General features: G+C 40.1%; 1 protein-coding gene across 1 annotated transcript; it reads right to left on the reverse strand.

The window, feature by feature from the left end:
• Window positions 1-251: 251 nt before the first annotated feature.
• On the reverse strand, window positions 252-14,544 carry LYPD6B (LY6/PLAUR domain containing 6B). The gene is made up of 4 exons (XM_070957010.1): window positions 14,430-14,544; window positions 12,660-12,758; window positions 10,226-10,356; window positions 252-416 (listed from the first exon to the last, which is right to left on the reverse strand). Exons 1-4 carry the CDS (start codon window positions 14,542-14,544, stop codon window positions 252-254), a joined length of 510 nt encoding a protein of 169 aa, XP_070813111.1.
• Between the last annotated feature and the right edge of the window lie 6,854 nt (window positions 14,545-21,398).

Genomic DNA, 21,398 nt, shown 5'->3' on the forward strand with positions numbered 1-21,398 from the left:
TTCTATGTTCCACACAAAGAATTCTGATGTTTCTGGTAACTAGTCAAGTTGACATAATATTTGGCCATTGTGCTTGATTTTCTTGGCACCAATATCTGAGAGTGTCTTCATTACCATGTTATGACCAGCAGCCTTCAAATACCCAGCAGTGCTTTTATCCATACAACAGTTCTCTTAGAACTCCTTCTTCAACATAGATTGTCTTCATGTAACTCCAGACAACAAATTCCTTTTGCCTGAAGAGAGTCATGTCATAACCTGAAAACTATGATGAGTATGACCAGCAAGGAGATGCTAATAGTTTGTCTGCTACCTCCTGATGACCTCCGGGCATGCAGTACCGCAAAAACAGCATTTGTGTGATTTGTAGGTACATCTACATTGCAGATCATCCCTTCACAGCAGGAAATGCATTCCTGTAAATTGTAATAGATAATGTTATTACATGGAAGCCATAGTGCTCCTTGATTAAAGGAATCAATCAATAAATCTGCATCAATTTGCACATGGAAATTATAACTCTCTTTGAAAAAAAGAAATGCTCTCTTTTTAAAGGCAACACATGCTCCATTTTAAACTACAATCTTCAACTAACAGAAAACATCACCTTATGAAATACAATATACCTACCGTCCAGATCTGTGTATATTATTCATAATTTATTAAATAGCTGCTGCTAGATTCCTTGGGAATCTTTTCAAAGAGTAATACAACTCTTAAAATCTACATAGCAACTTTGCCAATCAATTGGAATTAAAACACGGGTTATATGCAGCATATCATATTGTAATAAAACTTTTAAAATCTACATAACAATTTTGGTAATCGGCTGGAATTAAAACACAGGTTATATGCAGCATATCATACTGCTGTATTATCTGACGGCACCTTTACCACAGAAATGTGTATTTAAAGAGATTGCTAGCTTTGAAAGAAGGAGAACTGTCACTCACCTTCACTATTCAAACAAATAAAGGAGGCAGAAGCTATGAGGAAACTTACAACTAAAATATGCAATAAACTGTAAAATCCTTCATATACTAACACTTCAATTTTATTGTGATCCTGGTTCTCAGATCAAGAAAAAAAAATACATACAGGAGAATAACAGAAAATATTGGAACACTGACAATTTGGCAAATTGCTGGATTTGGCACAATTTGTTGTTTGGCAAATTGTTATCGTTGCAGAAAAATGAATAAGCAACAGTTGTCTGTTGCCAAGAAAAAAAATCTGAAGTGGAAACAAATTTCAATGCCGCAGTCTAACCAACACCATGCAACATAATTCAATACTACTATTAACATGCTGCATGCTTCCCAGTCATAATACAGAAGTCTGCCTTCCTTTGTGTACAGAAAAAATATCTGCATTTTTGAGCAACAATGAGGAATGTTCTCGTGCACACATTCGTTTTATTAGTTTTACATCAAGAAGATCATGAAAGTAACCATAATTATGTTATGAGAGACAATTTAATCAAGAATGATATTCCAAAAGTGGGCAGTGAGGTCTTTGACCACTGTTAGAACAGTGCCCAAACACAGCATCTTCCCAATTATATACTGCATTGATACTGATATTGGCTAGTGCCCTCGCTTGGGAAGAGTCCATAGATTGTTCAGATCAAAACATATTTAGGCATATGTAAATAGTCTCTTAGCAAACTAATCATACAGCTGCCAGAAACAGCACAAAGGCTGAGAACCCGCATTATCAGAGCTGTACTTAAAAAAAGAAAACTAAATTCTACTGTATATAGATGAAAATCTGAACCTTGAATTATTTATAATTCACCAAAGCATATATTCAGCGTAATAAATCCTGCTTTTACTGATTATGAAGAACTCATGATAGCCATGTTGAACATTGAAGCCTCATTTTGTGCTATGAATCTTAATAACTGTTATTCATCCCTGCCTTGCTTCTGAGGCTGTTTTAAGCAAAGCCCATATTTCACTATGCGTATCATTGCAAGCTTTGGGACTAGAAATGTGAAAGAAAAGGGGGGAGAGAGAGAGAAGAAAGTAAAGAGCTTCAGGGTATGAAAGTGCACGTTTTTATGTTTGCTTTGCACTTGTATGGAATCATAAAATACAGTCTGCCATTCTTCTGCAGGTCGAAGCATAATAAAATGGAGGGAAATCTCTCCTTCCTTCCTTCCATCTAAAGTTGTAGTTTTGTGTGACATAAAGTAATTCTACATGACAGCCTAAGCTGCTTGTCTACCAGAATGCTCCCAGAGGTTTCTTAAGTCCTTCAACAATGCTAGCCTGAATTGCAGTGGCTTGGTCCTGAGTTGGGCTGATATTCAGTCAAGCAAGGCCCCTGAGTGGTCATTTTTCTGCTCTTTGTCCTTATTGGTTGGCTTCCACGTGGACCATCCCACCTGTTGTCTCCTTTAAGGCAGCGGTCCCTAACCTTTCCAGCTTGTGGACCAGAGGTGGGTTTCAGCAGGTTCTGACCAGTTCTGGAGAACCGGTAGCAGAAATTTGGAGTAGTTCAGAGAACCGATAAAAATTCTGATTGGCTCCACCCCTATCTATTCTCTGCCTCCTGAATCCCAGCTGATGGGGAGGAAATGGGGATTTTGCAATAACCTTCCCTGGATTGGGGAGGGAATGGAGATTTTACAGTATCTTTCCCCTGCCACGCCCACCAAGCCAAGCCATGCCCACAGAGCTGGTAGTAAAAATCTTTAAAACCCACCACTGTTGTGGACCAGCAATGGTGGCAGCAGGAGAGGAAGAGGGGACACTTCAGTGCTTGCCCACTGCTTGCATGGCCCAGTTCCAAAAAGGCCATGGCCCAGTACCAGGCTGCGGCCTAGGGGTTGAAGACCCCTGCTTTAAAGGATTATTCCTTGCTCACTAGTCTCCATGCCTTTTCTTGACTTTTCCAGAAATCTGTGTCAATAGCTGCATTCATGTCTCCTTCCCAAATTATTTCCTTTGACACTGAATCAGACCTTTCCTCCCCTCGATCTTATGGTACCATTGTGACTCCCATGCTACAATGGTTAAGGCAATAAAGAATAGGTGGTTCTTTGTGATCCTATGTTCTTCTATAGGTCCATAGAAATGTTACATCGAGATAGTTCAGCCTCACGGAAATACAATACCATACAGGTAGTCCTTGGCTTACAACAATTCACTTAGTGACCGTTCAAAGTTATAACAGCACTGAAAAAAAGTGAGATGACCAAAATTTCACACTTACAACCATTGCAACATCCCCACAATCACATGATCAAAAATCAGACACTTAGCAACTGATTCATATTTATGACTGTTGCAGTTTCCTGGAGTCATGTGTTCCCTTTTTGCAACCTTCTGACCAGCAAAGTCAATGAGGAAGCCAGATTCACTTAATAATTGTGTTACTAATTTAACAACTGCAGTGATTCACTTAACAAGCATGGCAAGAAAGGTCGTACAATGGGGAAAAACCCACTTAACCAATGTCTCACTTAGCAACAGAAACTTTGGGCTCAATTATGGTTGTAAGTCGAGGACTACCTGTCAAAGTATTTCTTAAATATATTTTAAAAGACAAGGAAGGGAAGCTTTGCAGTATAATACACAGAGGGAAAAATCAAAGATAACATGCTTCCTCTAATCTAGACAGAAACTGTAGTTGAAAAGGGTGAATGTAACATGAATTCACAAATGAAGGCATACATGAGTGTTTAGCGGAGAGGTTAGTTCACTGACTTAACTTTCCATCACTGGATCACTGCTAGATTATTTAAAAAATGCAAACACCAGAAGTCCAGGAAAGAACTTCATAAGGCAATGATCAGCTACTGGAGAAGCAGGGTGTGTTAGACACTTGAACCAATCAGCATTGGACCTGCTACTAGACTGGAACAAGGCAATAGAGGCCATCCCCTCTGAAGGGGTGAAATCCAGCAGGTTCTGACAGGTTCTAGAGAACTGGTAGTGGAAATTTTGAGTAGTTTGGAGAACCGGCAAATACCACCTCTGGCTGGCCCCAGAGTGGGGTGGGAATGGAGATTTTGCAATATCCTTCCCCTAGAGTGGGGTGGGAATGGAGATTTTGCAGTATCCTTCCTCTGCCATGCCCACCAAGCCACGCCCACAGAACCGGTAGTAAAAAAATTGGATTTCACCACTGGCCTAATATGGTTGCAGTTCGAAAACAGCAGCTCTAAATTAATGTTGGAAAATACAGGTGTGGGAAGCATTTGCACTGGGCTGTGAGTGGGACAAGATTGATATTGTCCATTCCTGCCCTTAAAGAGTAGTAGATGGCCTATACTGGGCCAGGAGAGCTGTTTTGGTATGGTGGTTAAGGGGTTGATCTAAAAACCAGGAGACTGTGAGTTCTAGTCCCACCTAAGCATGAAAAGGCAGCTGGGTGGCTTTGGGCCAGTCACTTTGGCTCAGCCCAACTTACCTCACGGGGATTGTTGTTGCATAGAAAATAGAGTAGGAAAGAGCACTAGGCGCATTTACCATCTTGAGTTATATGTGAAAAAAAGATGGGATACAAATCTTTTTTTTTTTTTTAAATGTAGACTGTCCAGAGTTGTCAAAATCATACTACTATGAAGCAAGTTGCCTTAGGTAACAATTATTGAAATATTTCTTTTAATGGCTTCTCAACAAAGCTCTGTGGAATGATAAATTAAGCAGATAGAACAAGAAATGGTGGATTTTTTTCCCATATTAACAGGGGTTGGATTTCATGACTGTAATTGGTATGTGATTGTGCTAAAGCATATGACCTCATTTGAGGTCATATTATTGCATATGCTTCTGATAAAGATAAACATTTCTGCTTCTCATCCATCTCCTAAAACAATATAGGACTCTGGTTTCTGCAAAATATAAATTCAACAAGCTTTAAGCTTCCAAAATGGAAATTATATTATTTTGTTCAAGGCAATGATAAAGGGAAAGGGGAGAGTAAGCTATTGATTTTTTTTTCTTAAAACAAATTAAGCAAATCTTTGATTTATGATATTTCTCGGAAAATAGATATACATTTTAGACTTATTCATAAACATTTCAAATTATTTCAAATTAGGCAAGTTCCAATTTCATACCAGAATATGAGATAGACTTCTTTTTACAAAATGTAAAATTACCACAGCTCACAAAAGGTGAGGTAAGATTACTAATCTTACCTCACCTTTTTCTCTTCAAGAAATTGTGACTAAAATTAATCTATGACGTTAGAGAAAGTTAATGACCCTGATGGGTTCCAGAAAATCTATGCAAAAATATTTACCATATTGTACAATATTGAGTTCTTATTTTCTGTTCTATTGGTGGTTTATACAATAGATTCTTATCCACTAGTTTAAATAAAAGTTATTTTCCAATATTTGCAAGCAGGGGAGGAATCCTTTTATGTTAGAATTTGTTTCTCTGAAAAATAGGTATATAAGATTTTAAGTGAGGGTCAAGGCCTTCAATTGTGTCTATCACATTAAGCTATGGAAAATGGTTTTTAAAAATTGGAATCTCAGATTGTATTCATGAGAAACTTATATACAGGTCAGGAAGCCATAGTATGAACATTAACAGTGTGAAACAGACTGGTTCCTGGTTGTTAAACGAGTGTGATAAGATTGCATATTCTCCTCTTATTTATTTAAACTATATGCTAAATATATATTAAGGGAAGTTGGAGTGGAAAAAGATGAGCATGGTTTTAAAACTAGAGGAAGAAAAATGAATAACCTGCATGACATCCCTTGATAGCTGAAAATGCAAAGAATCTGCAAGCTGTAGTAATAAAAGTTAAGGAGCAAAGTGGAAACAATGGGACTAAATGAAATATAAAGAAGACCAATCTAATGACAACAGGTAGAACAACCAGCCTTAGAATTGGCAATGAAGATACTGAAGTAGTGAATAGCTACTGTCTTCTAGGATCAACCATCAAGAATAAAGAAACAAGCAATCAGAATTCGGCAGTCACAAAGGCCTTGGAAAAGATATTCAAATGCTGTGATGTGTTTATACCTACAAAATTCAGAATCCTGCAAACCCTGGTATTTCCTATGAAACTCTATGGAAGTGAAAGTTGGATTTTAAAGAAGCAGGATAGGAAGCGTTTTGATGCCTCTGAACTTTGGTTTTGGAGAAGACTCGTGAGAACACCGTGAATAGCCAACAAAATAAGCCAGTAGGTCATTGAACAAATCAATCCAGTTCTCCTTTGAAGAACAACCAACCAGGTTCAAATTATTCTACTTTGGAATATTATGGGAAGACTTATCTTTCTGGAAAAGGATCTAATGGTGAAAAAGATGGCAGGAAAGAGAAGAGGACGATTAGCAGCAATGTGGTTGGACTCAATTACAGTGGTGATGACTGTAACATTGGAAGCCTTTTAGGACCATGTTAGGGATAGATTGTCATGGAGATTTTCTCCACAATTTGATGGCACATTCTCTCCCCCTCTCCCTCCCTCTCCTTATCTCTCTCTCTCCCTCTCCCCCTCCCTCTCCCCTCCCAATCTCTCTCTCTCCCCCTCTCCCTCCCTCTCCTTATCTCTCTCTCTCCCTCTCCCCCTCCCTCTCCCCTCCCAATCTCTCTCTCCCCCTCTCCCTCCCTCTCCTTATCTCTCTCTCTCCCTCTCCTTATCTTTCTCTCTCCCTTTCCTTCCCTCTCCTTATCTCTCTCCCTCCCTCTCTCCCCCTCCCTCTTCCCCCTCTCCCTCCCTCTCCTTATCTCTCTCTCCCTCTCCTTATCTTTCTTTCTCCCTCTCCTTCCCTCTCCTTATCTCTCTCTCTCTCCCTATCCTTCTCTCTCTCTCTCCCTCTCTCCCCTTCCCCCTCCCTTTTTCCCCCTCTCCCTCTTTCTCCTTATCTCTTTCCCCCTCTCCCTCCCTATCCTTATCTCTCTCCCCTCCCCCTCCCAATCTCTCTCTCCCTCTTCCTCCCTATCCTTCTCTCTCTCTCTCTCCCTTACTCAATCCCTCAATCCCTCTCTCTCACTCATAGATCGTAGTTTTTTTCTTCTATTTTTAACTAATACTCAACTTTTTCTATCCACCCCGAATCAGCCCAGCGATGCCCTCGACGTGATGTCCCAGTGCCTGGAAGTGGTGCGGCTCTGGATGGGGAGGAACAAGCTTCGGCTCAACCCTGCCAAGACAGAGAGGCTGTCTTTGCAGGGTTGAGCAGAAGCTTGTCCCAGGGGGGCATTTGCCCAGATTCGTCTGGTGCGCCAGTTGCGCCCCTACCTGGACCGAGATGCCCTACGCACGGTCACTCATGCGCTGGTCACCTCCTGGATTGACTACTGCAACTCTGGGGCTGCCCCTGAAGACCACTTGGAGGCTTCAGCTGGTGCAGAATGCGGCCGCGTGGGTAGTGATGGAGTGTCCCGACACTCTTATTTTACACCCCTCCTGCGCGACCTGCATTGGTTACCAGTTGCCCTCCGTGTGAGATTCAAGGTGCTGGTGATTACCTATAAAGCCCCATATGGCTTAGGACCGGGGTATTTGGCGGACTTCTGCAGCCAGCAATAGCTCCCCATCGCCCGGTGCGTTCCCACAGAGAGGGCCTACTCGGGGTGCCGTCAGCCAGACAGTGTCAGTTGGCGGCCCCTAGGGAGCGGGCCTTCTCTGTGTGTGCACCTACCCTTTGGAATCAGCTCCCCCTGGAGCTCCAGATGGCCCCCGACCTTCACTCTTTCCGCCGCGAACTAAAAACGTGACTATTTCGCCTGGCCGGCTTGGACTGATGGGGGTTTTAAAATGGATTTTAATTGATTTTAGGGATTTTATGTGTAACTTTTAACCCAAGATTTTGTTTTATTTTTCTGTTTTATTGTTGTGAGCTGCCCTGAGTCCTCTTGGAGAAAGGGGCGGCATATAAGTCTAAACAAATAAATAAATAAATAAATAATTGCTTTTGTTCAAAACAGAGAAAATGAAGCAGCATTTTTATTTAAATACAAATTTAAAAATTAGTATAATTTCTTAGATATTTCTAAAGTGATTTCCTAAATAAATTTGGGTTGTATTTAGTTGCTTTTATTCAACTCCCAGATCACATATTTCTCCCTATTTTAAATTTACAACACAAGTTGAGAATGCCCTAATTCTACTTTTTTTCCTTGTCTTTGGTTTTAGAACACTTGCTTAATGCTTATGCCATTAGAACTGTGAAATCGCTAACAAGATTGCAGTAGATAAGAGAATTTTGTGGTATCGTAGATGGTGAAGATAACAGGGAACTTTCTTAGCAACAGTACTGGCAAACATCCCAAATTTTAATCCCTAAAATATAAAAAGCAGGCATTATGTGAGGAAAGCCATGTTAGTCTATGGCAACCAAAATTCAGGAGGAGTCAGAAAGCACCTTTTCAGACTACCAAATTTATTAAAAGGCATAAGCTTTTAAAAACTGCAGCTCATTTAGCGGATGCAATGGAGTGGCTAGACATCAGTAGGATTTAAAGTGGAATGAGGAAAAAGAGAAAGGAAGACATATGCAAGCTACATGTAAGATACATTACATGTACCATATAAAATTTAACAATCTGTAATATGTTAAAAACCCATCATGTTTGCTGCCATCCTGAATACTTGATGTTTATGACCATCCTGAATACTTTTGATGTTTATGAGTTCAACTATGACTTGCTCAATTCAGCTAGCATAATTTGTTTTTCCAAATTGGTTACTTTGCTATCTATAATGGAGGATCACAGGGGGTTGAAATGCTCTGACATTACTAGTTTTGAGTTCCGATATCGTATCTGTGTCTATTACTTTTTCTGTGAAAAAGTCCCAATTGTCTTACACTGAATCCTGAGGGAGACTGCTGGCAGATCAAGGCATATGTCACATTAGAAGAGCACTTCTAATCTTGTGTGTGAAGTTGTTGGGGCCTGAGGTGGTGCTATTGATGTAAATGTGGTAGCAAAACAGGTATCTGAATTTATTACAAGATCTGGTTCCCATGTTAGCATCATTGTTCTGTCATTTCTTATTCCTCATGAGAATCTGCTTCACTTTGGATGCATATGCAAGTAGGGGCCTGCCACCCAGTGCTGGAAAAGTGCCGTGTCATCAAGTATCAGCTAAGGGAGGGTAGGCTTTGTGCCTTCAACTTAGTCTTGACTCCTGGCAACTCCCTGGACAAGTTCTTGTCATTTTCTTGGTAACAAGTTTTTTTTAAAAAAAAAAATAATTTGCTTTGCTTTCTGTCTAGGGTTGAGAAGTAGTTACTGGCCCAAAAGACACCGAACTGGTTTTGAGCCTTAGCTGGGATTAGAACACACATCTCTCACTGATGATGTTATCTAGTTGGGTAATGAAACGTCTGCAAGAAAACTGCCAAGCTCAGAGAGCACCAAGGACATCACGTCTCCACGTTTCTAACTTGGTACCTTAACCAAACTGGCTCTCACTATGGATTGTACCTCATTAATAATGCATTAGAGTGGTTTTTATTGAGTAGTTTTAATTTATAATATGTATTTCTGGCCTTTTCCTTCCCCCTCTTAAGACTTTTGATATCACATTACATTATGATCACAGTTCTAAGTATACATATATTTTGTTGGTCTGTTTGAGATAATCAATCTTATATATCTACAGTCAGGTCCTACACCGTTCACCTGAGTTGGATGTACATACCCTCAAATTAAAGCTGACAGTCTGCAGTTAAAGCACATTGTGTTTGTTTCATTCCAACTCCATTGTGGTGGTGTATAGAGCCAAAGATGTTAGAATTGTGTCGATGTCCCAATATTTCTGGACCTGACTGTATGTACTGAAAGGAAGGCACAATGTTCATCCTGATGGCTAATATTTCACCCTAATAATTTACTCAGTGAGTAAAATGCCTTTAGTTTAAACAGTCATCTTTAAACTACATGAGAACCAGTATTCTAAACAAGTCAAGAAACTACGAAATAAAGCAGCTTTAATTCCATATCTGGAAAGCGATCCATTCCTAGCCCCTCTTACACTAAGAGCTATTTTGTGGCAGATAAAAACTCCCGAGACTGTTCTTGGAGAGAGAGAGAGACAGACAGACAGAGAGAAAGATAAATGCAGGAAGAAACCCCAGATTCATCTGGATCCATCATGAGTCTCAGGCAGAAACTCAACCTTGTCTTTTGCCACCTGTCAATATTACTGAGTATTCCATGGGGAGATTCCATCTACAGCACAGAGAGGGGCTCTCTTTGTTCTAAGGGTTAGCTTTATATCAAAATGTCATGCTTACTGTATGACTAGTTTCTCTGTGATGATGGCAGCCAACAAAATGGCATTCTTCCCTGGTAGCACATTTCTTGGTGACAGAGAGGCTCCTTCCATGACTAGTAAAGTGATGGACTGTTAAACAGTACTGAGTGTCTAAACAATCAAAAAGAGAGAGAGAGAGAGAGAGAGAGAGAAAGAGAGAGAAGAAAGCAAAAAAGAACATCAGCATTCTTTTACAATTATATTTTATAAGCTCAGACATGCTGACTTAGCTTTTTCACTAAAAATCGAAATCCTACTAACGTCTGAATACGTGCCCTAAAATTATTGACACATAAACCAAGTTTTTTTCTTGACTGGAATATTTCATATATTATTTTCCTGTATTCTCTAACCTTAGGGTGTACATTTCCTGATCCTTTTCCTTTTTGAAAATGATGACTGTCCACACATCAATATATGGCCTGGCTTTCCATTGGCTGCAGATTTTTTCTGAATTGTGGAAATTATGTACCACCACTCACCATATTGCTGATGAGAATTCTAACATATGAAGGCCCCAAGTGATTTTTTTTCCTAATGGTTGGAAAATATGTATAATCCACCCTTCCTACATTCTCTTGGCAAAAATCTTTCCCACCCAGAAGGAAAAGCAGTTGTGTTGCAGCTCCATACAGTGGGCAGATGATGGAGAAGAAACCAATAGTCCTAATACCTGGGAATTCTAGGATTGAACTTCTCAAGTCTGTTGGGCTTCAGGTTGGGAACTTTATATTATATCAGTGTCAGAATTTATGTATTAAATTTATATCCTGCTGACAGGATGGGTAGCACATAAATCAATCAATCAATCAATCAATCAATCAATCAATCAATCAATTTCTAGGGGTCCTTGGTGTTCTCTGAGCTTGGTTGTTTTCTTGCAGACATTTCATTACCCAAGCAGGTAACATCATCAGTACTATTAAGGAGTAGAGTTTGCTCTCAGTTTATATTCTAGAGGCCTGCCCTGACAGTATTGGTGGGAGGGTTTTGAAGGTTCTTTGGTTGAGCTGTTTCCTGTTAGCTAATTTGGCAGTTCCTTGGTTGGGATATTGTTTATTTGACTGTTTGTCTGATGTTCATCTTGGAGTTAATCTATGCTCATCTAAGTGCCGATTGCTGGTGGGCAGGGGTGGGTTCTAAAATTTTTTACTACCGGTTCTGTGGGCATGGCTTATTTTGTGGGTGTGGCTTGATGGTCATGTGACAATTCTTTAGTATTTAGCAGAGGTACTGGTCTACCAGGCTTTTAATTGCTTGCAGAGCTGTACCGGTCTACTCATTTATTTTTGCAGGCACTGGTCTACTTATGTATTTTTGCAGGCACTGGTCTACCCATTTATTTTTGCAGGCACCGGTCTACTCATGTATTTTTGCAGGCACTGGTCTACCCATTTATTTTTGGAGGCACCGGTCTACCACCAAACTGCCTTTCACCACTGATCAGCTGTAGGGCGGCCCTTTGAAGCCCCGCGGCAACAGTTTAAACAGTTTTTCCTTATAGCCCATCAGCTGGGACTCAGGAGGCAGCAATAGATTGGGGGTGGGGCCAAATAAAATGTAAGAATAACGCGGGGTGGAGTCGGGGGTTGGGGGGGCAGAACCGGTTTGGTGACATCATATCGTCACCACTACCGGCTCGGTGGAAGCGGGAGGAACCGGGAGGAACCTATCACTGCTGGTGGGGAAATTTTTTGGTCTTCACCCCCACTGACAGGGCAAGCCACTAGAACACATGTATCAAACTTGGGCACCACGTTGCCATCATGTATTTTTGCCATCACAATTTTTTTCCGTTTGCAGAGCTGGGGTGGGCATGGCCTGCACGTGACACATCCGGCCCACAGTTTGACAGTCCTGCACTAGAATATAAACTGAGAGCAGATCCCACTGCTTACTAGCACTGCTGATGTTACCTAGTTTGGATAATGAAACATCTGCAAGAAAACAACCAAGCAAGAAAACAAACAAGAGCACCAAGAATCTCTCACTTCAATCCTGAGCTACAAATATTCTTTATTGGTAAATACATTTCTGTTTAATGTTGGCTCGCTCTGGATTGTGTGAGAAAGGATTCTCCTCTTGTTTTGTTCAGTTCCTGTGCAACTGAACAAAACAAGAGGAGAAAGGGAACAGCTATATGAGATAGACACAGGCTGTTAAACTTTATATTGACACCTCAAAAGGATACTATAGATAAGCATACAGTCAGCTATAAATCTGACAGGTGGAAGTACACATAGACTTCATCTTTATTGTTAGTCTCATGTAATATTGTAGTGAATCCAGGAAAGCAGCTATAGATTCCAGAAGCCATTAGTTCTCTGGATTCCTAAATCCTGCTAACCACCTGACGCCCTTAATATGACTGAGTTAATTGGAAAAGTTAAAATAAATGCTTTCCATATACTTACTCTGAGGACACCACTTATCTTCAGCCCATCTGTTACAGTTGAAATTGTCAATAACATTGTCACATGTAAAGCACTTGAAGCTGCTTGGAAATGGAGTAGCTTTAAAATTAAATGAAAGGAGGGAAATGTTAAATACTTTATTCTGATGACTCTAAATTCTCCTATTCCCCTCAATTAGTCCCCAAACAGGAGGGAATTATTTTACAATATACTACCTTCAATTAACATTTTTCCCCTAACACAAGCGTAAGCATATTAGAACTAAGCCCCATTAAGTTCACTTGGATTTACTCCCCAAGTGATTAAGCAAAAAATAGTCTTTTAAAAGGTGCAAAATCTGCTTCGCTTGATTTTAACTTTACATTGTGTTAGAAGACTGGTTCAAGTGAACCTAGAACAGATCCACAACATGAACGTTGTCCAGATGTGTGGATTTCAATTCCCAGAAATCCTGATAGGAAAGCCACAACTGAACGTTCTGGGATGTGAAGACTACACATCTGGAGAGTATCCAAACTGGGAAAGGTTGACCTAGGAATGTCTATAGAGATTCTCAATCATCCAGGTCAGTAGTGGGTTGCCCCCGGTTTGCACCGGTTCTATAGAACTGGTAGTAAAACCAGCGGGAGGCTCCGCCCACCGACCCCGATGTCATCAGAACACGCTCATGTGCACGCGCACAGCCCCATTGCAAACCAGTAGTAAAGGTAAGTAGAACCCACTCCTGATCCAGGTCATGGTTATCCCAAAGATGCTTTTCCAAAAAGCAACTAGACTTGCTTTTTTCCTTTGGAAAAAGGAAAAAAACTAAGAAAGTCCAGTTGCCTTTTGGAAAAGCCTCTTTTGGGTTGATTTAAAAGTAAATATGTGCCATGCCCAAATGTTCTATTGATATGCAACATTAACAAGCTCCAAGGATCTGATGCAAGGGGAGAGCAACTAAGTCCAATATTTGCTTAGTCCAGGGGCCCCTTTAAGGGAAACTTTAAGACGTGTCAACTTCAACTCCCAGAATTCTCCAGCCATCATGGTGTCTTAAAGTTTGGGAACTTCACAAGATTGGGAAATCCTGGCTTACTCCATTGTGGGACATCTTCATTTCCTTTGCAGTAAATTATGAGACATGTTGCTCTTTGCAACTTCCTATATAGCACTGGTTAAAGTGGTGGATTAGAAGCAGGGTCCACAGGCCATGGAAACTCACCCTGTAACTTCAATCCAATTGCTCTCTCTCTGCTCAAGCTACCTTTCAACTCTGCTATTGGGGGAGGGAGAGGGAATAGATCTGGCTCTCCACCTAAACATTGATTCATACTGAATAAAAATACTAATACTGCTGCCACATTTGCCAATAAACAGATCAGATGCCTGAACGCTCCACCGAAGTAGCATGCACTGGGCTTTTTCTGATGTGCCTTCCATCAAACAGGACAAACATCAAAAACTGCAGTGCTCAAGAATTGCTGCAGAACCTTTGCAAACTGTGCACACAGCAAAAGTATTAGAAGCACATAGGGAAGGCAATAAAAAGGTATTATAACTTAATCAGATGAACACCCAGGTGCACATTTTAGGCCATTAATCAGGCATTCCACCTAATAATTAACTATCACCGAAGACAGTCAAATTAATGTTTTGCTTTTAGGCCCATGCATAATTGCAATATAAAATAACCTTTTAAAAAGGTTTGAAGGGCTTAACATAAAATGGCTGGAAATGTTTGGAAAGGAGTTATTTACCGATGCTAAAGAACTGGAACGGTCTACTTACGGTCTATTGGAAGTCTCACGTTATAGAAGTTGATGTTCTTGGCTAAAATCCAGTTGCCTGAAACTAGGAGGATCTGAACAAAAGCTACGGCCAGCAAGTGACAGAATAATGGCATACCGTCAATGTAGCTCAGAGCTTAATGCTCTCATACCTATAAGGGAGAGGAGGGAGAGTGAGAAAAGGAGAGAAATGTCACTTGGTTATAAAAAAGAGCAAGAGGACGGAGTATATTTAGCATAATCTCTATAATATTAGCCTCATAACACTAATGATAGAATGAAGATAATTGGGGAGGGGGGGAGAATCAGCCATGCAAAGCTAAGCTGTTCCTGCCTCCTACAGGAAAGGTTTGGGCAATATAGGAAAACAAAATACCCTGGCAGGAGGGGCAGCAGAGGAAATAAAATAAAACAAAACAAAACACCACCTGGGTTTAAGCTTGAATGGATCAAATTAAGAGATTTAGAAAGTACGAGACTAGAGTTCACAGGCAATTTATCCTTCATTAGGTAACGTCTCTAAATTAAGTAACAGTCTTGACATGTTTATGAACAGGTAATTGTCCCAAAATGAATACTCGGATCATCATTGTGAATAGTAGATATTACCACCTTTTCCCCATAGATGTTGCTCCAGGGCTTCTGATGAAATGGAAAGCTTAGAACACATCTCACTGGGATGTAGATTTTACAAGGAACCACACCGCCAACTAAGTCAACCTTTGAAATGGCTGGCTAACCAGACCAATGGTATTTAGAATTTGTTTCTTAAAAAGAAACAATCTGAAACCATCTACGTGATAGCTAAATCCCAGAAGTAGTGGAATACTTAATGAGATTGTATTCTATTCTCAGGGGACGCGGTGGCTCAGTGGCTAAGATGCTGAGTTGTGGATTGAAAGGTCGGCAGTTCAGTGGTTCGAATCCCTAGTGCCGCGTAACGGGGTGAGCTCCCGTTACTTGTCCCAGCTTCTGCCAACCTAGCAGTTTGAAAGCATGTAAAAAATGCAAGTAGAAAAAATAGGGACCACCTTTGGTGGGAAGGTACCAGCGTTCTGTGTGCCTTTGGCGTTTAGTCATGCCGGCCACATGACCACGGAGACGTCTTTGGACAGCGCTGGCTCTTCGGCTTTGAAACGGAGATGAGCACCGCCCCCTAGAGTCGGGAATGACTAGCACATAAGTGCGAGGGGAACTTTTACCTTTACCTTATTCTATTCTCAAAGTGTATTTAGTTGTTCTAAGTTTTATGTTCTGATCTAGGACTCTAGGAAGATGTTCATTCCTACTCAAGTCATCTCCTTTTACTCTTCATTAATTTGTCTAAAATAGTAGGATACTGTGGAATAGAATAACAGAGTTGGAAGAGACCTTGGAACAGCGGTGAAATCCACTTACCTTTGCTACCGGTTTGGGAACAGGAGCATGCAGGAGCGCACATGCGCTATGCACGACTCTTCTGTGCATGCGCAGAGGGTAAAAAAATGGGACGTAATGATGTCCTGGTGGGTGGGCGGAGCCTCCCACCACCGGTGCTACCAGTTCACGCGAGCCAGATAGATCCGACCGGATTTCACCACTGCCTTGGAGGTCTTCTAACCCAACCCCTTGCTCAAACAGGAAACGCTATACCATTTCAGACAAAAGGTGGTCCAATCTCTTCGCAAAATCCTCCAGTGTTGGAGCATCTACAACTTCTGAAGGCAAACTGTTCTCACTGTCAGGAAATCACATGTCCCTGAGTCATGTGATCAACTTTAGAGACCTTTTGACAAGCAAAGTCAATGGGGGGACCCAGATTCTCTTAACAACCGTACTACTACTTTAGCAACTGCAGTGATTCAAATTAAATTAAAACATTTCCAGGAAATGTCAAACCAGCTTGTCCTTATCACATCCAGCTATCCAGGGAACACGAGCATTCTTCTTAGGAAAAATTCTCCTCCAGTTTTGGCTGCTACAAAGCAACCTTCTACATCTCCCGGACCTGTGTCCACCCGAAGACCCTTGCTGCTAAAAGGAAACCCAATCATTTTCTGAAACTGTATTATTCTGTGGCACCTGCCAGCAGAATTTAGAAAATATGGCTGAGAATTTCAACCAGGCACACTTCTGGCACAGCTGCATCATTAAAGGTCCTTGCATATAAATAGTAGTTTCACAGGAAGAGTACTGCTTCTAGAATACAACACTGCCATCTTAAAGATCTTTTTGTATCTGTTTGTCACTAAGCAGATAGGGATTGGCTGTGGGTTTTTTTCCCCCTGTTTTGCTCTGCTGAGATTCTTTTGCTTCCAAGTTAGCACAAGGCTGTTTGAAAGAGGCACAAGGCAATTAAATACTTCACAGAGATTTTTGTCTGCAGAACACTGTGGATTATTTCAGTTTAGTAATGTTTGGATGGCTAACCAACAAAGTCAGATGGGAACAGTAGGATGCCTTTAAAAAGATTCTAAAAATGTCATAAACGTTGGCTGCCTATGCTGCTAAAAATCCCTGCATTTCCCCCCAGTTTGGTCTTAAAACTGTATCACATTGTACAGTATTCTTCAAGCATCCCATTAGCTAAAGAGTTCACAATCTAATGTAACTCATACATGTTTCAACTTCTGTTTACTTTGTGAGCATTCATTGTTTGTCCACCACAGGAACACAACTTCCATTTATTTTATATCAAACATGAACGGGTGCCTCTAATAGCCCATAATACACAGCAAAAACACAAAACTGCACCTGTACCACATAAGTTTCTTTCTAAATGTTGATGCTTAAATATGAATTGCTTGGGGCAAAGCAAGAACACAAGTTAAATGTATTTCACACATTACACTGGTAATATAATGTAGCATGTCAACAAGTCAAAATATGAATTCAGAACTTTTGCAGTCCTCCCTGTCATTTCCTGCTGATCTGATCTGTGATGCCAGAATAATTCAAAACCAAAATTAAACTCCAGACCATGTGCAAACTCAAACATGGTGCTTCCTGAGTTAGTTTGAGGCTTCTTGGCCCATATTAAAACAATAGATCAGTTTGGATCTCTGGATGGTAAGAGATCTGTACTTTTTCTGCAACTTGAAAGACAATGAAAGGGACATCAGAAAAAGAAAAAAAGGAGATGGCCTTGGGCAATGTAAATCTGTGATTTCACTTCCTTGTTTTTTTTTACAAAAATGTCAAATTTGGTTCTTTGAATTTGTTTTCCTTTTCAAGTTTCCATTGGAATTTGTACGGATTCATAATTATTTTGATGCATAGTTCTCCAAATATTTTCCATTACTGCTTTCTTAATGTACACAGACGTTTTTGCGATATAATACAGATTGGTATATGTGCATTACGTTCAAGAAATATGCACTACTGTACAAACTTCCATGAACACACCCCAACACACACACACCAACACACACAAATATCTATATATTTAAGCTGCATTGCAGAATCTGGAGGACTCTGTATGGTGTATTGTTTTATGTGTTGTTTTGAAAATGAGAAATCAGATCAATCCAAACTCAAATCAAAACGAAGTATTTGTCCCCCCACCCCATACTTTAATTCTGACCACAAATTACCCCAGAGAGAATGTGACCTGTGAATTTATGCTTAACAAATCAGATTAGGTATGTATCATAAACCAGTTTCCTTAACTAGAACTGTGATCATTGTTTAATCTCATCCTGACTGTGATCAGTCAAAGCCAGAGAGATTCCCTCAAGGCACAAATTCCCTTTCTTTCAGTGAACTGAAAATGCTAACCTTAGGGATGATAATAGGAAGCTGTTAGGTCATCTGCTTGTTACAGTAGTTAGCTAGCAGAAAAGTTGTCCTGGAGAAGAAGGGCATAATACAGGAAGGAAAGTGTTAATTCTATGGTATGCAGCTCTGCAAGGGCAGCCCCCCCTCTCTAGGATACTTATTAAGGGCAATTAGAGACCTGAGTAGGCCATTTCCTCTTTGCTGCCCTTCCTCACATCTGAGTAACATCCCTCCTACTGATACCTAAACATGCCACGCGTCCTAAACTCTCAAAAGGACTTGCTAGATCATTTGTCTACTTGTAGGCTATTTTAAAAGGACCAACTTATAGACTTCAGCCCATATATAATATGCCCACAGAGACAGTCATCCCCTGAGCACATGTCCAATCACTGTCATAATGGCCTATAGCGGTACTCACTACAGCTGTTTGGGAACATCCAGAGCCAAACAATTAGGGAGCACAGAAATTGGCCTCCAGCAAAAGTCCCACCCTTCCCCCACACACATCTTGCTAGTCTAAATTGCATGGAGGAGAAAAAAAATAGAAAACCAGTCTGACTGGCTGGGGGGTGGGGGACACCACAGAAACCAGAACAAGCAAGCAGGGAAGTATACTTTACAATTGGGAGTGAGACTAGCCAAGAAGCCAGTGGCAGTTTGGGTGGGGCTCCCTACCAATGGGAAAGCTGTCAATCCCTAGTCCCTGCAAGTTTAGCATTTCAGTTTGCATGTGAAAAGAAAATTGTGGAGCTCTTAGTGCTCTCTTGTGTTTGGTTTTTTCTTGCAAACATTTCATTATCTGTACAGTGGACTGTAACAGTCACTATGTAGGTCAAACCAACAGAAGACAGCAGAGGGCACCCATAAACTCTAACTAGCTGTCAGAAGATATGATGAAAATTGCTTTATTGCAGAACGCATGGACTTAATCATAGTTTTATCTGGGAAATTGAGCATCCTTAGACTAAGCTAAGTCCAAAAGCATTAGAGAATTGCTGGAAACCTGGTACTCAGACAAATCATCAGGCACACAGAGGCAAACAACATTTGCATACCTTTCAAAAGAGACAATAAAAATAAAAGACCAAAACATCTCCTTACCGGTAATTAATTCCCAGATAAGTAGGGATTAACATCAGGATCAATGCCAGACTAAAAATCAAATAATAACAATACCCCAATAAAGGAATTACCTGTTTAGACAAACAATCAAATAGTAAACAATCTATTCAAGGAACTATCAAGAAGAAAGAAAAAATTCCTCCTCCCAACACTGACGGGGCAAGCCACAGTATATAAACAGCAAACCCTACTACCTTCTAGCACTGAAGCTGTTACCTTGATGGGTAATGAAACATCTGCAAGAAAAGTACCAAGCTCAAAGAGCAGCAAGGACTACACAGTTGACTCTGTAGTTAACCTTGAACTACAAATATTCTCTTCTATTGAAAAGAAAATTGGTTTAGCTGCCCCAGGAGGAGGATGTTATGTGATTGTTTGGGGCATGGGATTGATTTGGGAATGGTACCTAAGCCCTTTATGGAAAGCCCTTAATGAATCCTTGGAATATGTAAAAATGGTAGAGGGTTGTTTTTTTAGTAAACCAATTTAAACACTTGACCACCTGAGTTTGGAATGATAATAATGATGATGATGAAAACTCCATGACCTATATGCACAGTTTCTTGATCTTCAAGTTTTAAAAATGGCATGTTTGCTTGCTTGCTTATGTACATATACACACCCAGGCAATTTTCTAGGGACTTCTTTCAAAATTGTATGCTTTTGCTCATTATAAAATTTTTGTTCCTCAGCCTAAATACCACAGTGTGAACAACTATTTATCCTTGTCACACAGACTTCTCCATTTAACTTCTTCCAGCCCCGGGTTATATATTAAAAGAGAGATAGGTTAATAAATTCTATGGGCAAATAATGCCTCTGCATTTCAAATATTTACCTTGCAAATATTGAAATGTGAACCAGTCTGGATGTTTCTAAAGATTTTTACTCAACATTCATAGCTTTATTAATTACTTTTTGTATGATGAATTGTGTCCAACAACCTGTGAAATAATTCTACAAGAAAACCACTTAAGCGAATGTACTGTTAGTTTTTTAAATTATTTCCGAAATCTAGCATTTATTTGAAACCAAAATTTGAAACATTTCAATTAGTTTCATCTGCTAAATGAAAATTTAAAAAGAAAACTCAGTAGAGCGACTGACTGTGAAATATACCATATTTTTTTCTTCATGCAGAGAATATACAGCAAAGAAACTAATTGAATGTGTTTTTAGTTATTGCTTGTGATATTTTATTACAATAATCCAAATTATATCCTAGTGGGGGGAAACTCAATAACACTATATTACCCCAGTGATTAATTTATTCTGGCATGACACTTTATGAGCAAAAGTAATATCAAATATATGAAAAGAGAATTGAACTGGAACCAGCATTCATATACAGAAAACCATTCAGTCTGCAACTCTTTGTGTTGTTTTTCTATGTACTGCTTTGGGTTGCAATGTTTTATAGGTCACCTGCAGAGTTCTTGAAATGCAGGAGGCAGGTTACATCAACTAAATTAATGATGATGATGATGATGATGATGATGATGATGATGATGATGATGAAACTGTTTCACACTTAATATATGAGTACAGCAAAATTGCACAAACTGATTACAAAGCTAGACATGACCGAGTTGCTAAATTAATCCACTGGTCATTATGTAAAAAATACAATTTACCTGTATCCAAAAAGTCATGGGAAAAGTTGAAGTGGAAAAAGTTGTCGGAAATGAGAAGGTGAAGATCTTGTGGGACTTTCGATTACAGACAGATCGTTATTTGGAATACAACACGCCAGATATCACAGTTGTCAAAAACTGAAGTGTACAATTTATTGATATTGCTGTACCAGGAGGCACGAGAGTTGAAGAAAAGGAACTGGAAAAAAATCATGAAATATCGCGACCTGGCCATTGAAACGACGTGATTATGGATGAAACATGTAACAGTGATTCTCATTATCATCGGGGCACTTGGTACTATGTTAAGGTGACCAGATTTTAACATTGGTAAAGAGGGACATTGTGGGCGTGGCTTATTTTGTGGGCGTGGCTAGCTGGTCATGTGACTGGGTGGGCGTGGCTAGCTGGTCATGTGACCGGGTGGCCATGGCTATGTGTATAGGGTAAGGTGA

The sequence above is a fragment of the Pituophis catenifer genome, unplaced genomic scaffold (genome assembly GCF_029215685.1).
Source record: "Pituophis catenifer annectens isolate HBS135680 unplaced genomic scaffold, rPitCat1.0.hap2 SCAF_1, whole genome shotgun sequence".
NCBI classification, from domain to species: domain Eukaryota; kingdom Metazoa; phylum Chordata; class Lepidosauria; order Squamata; family Colubridae; genus Pituophis; species Pituophis catenifer.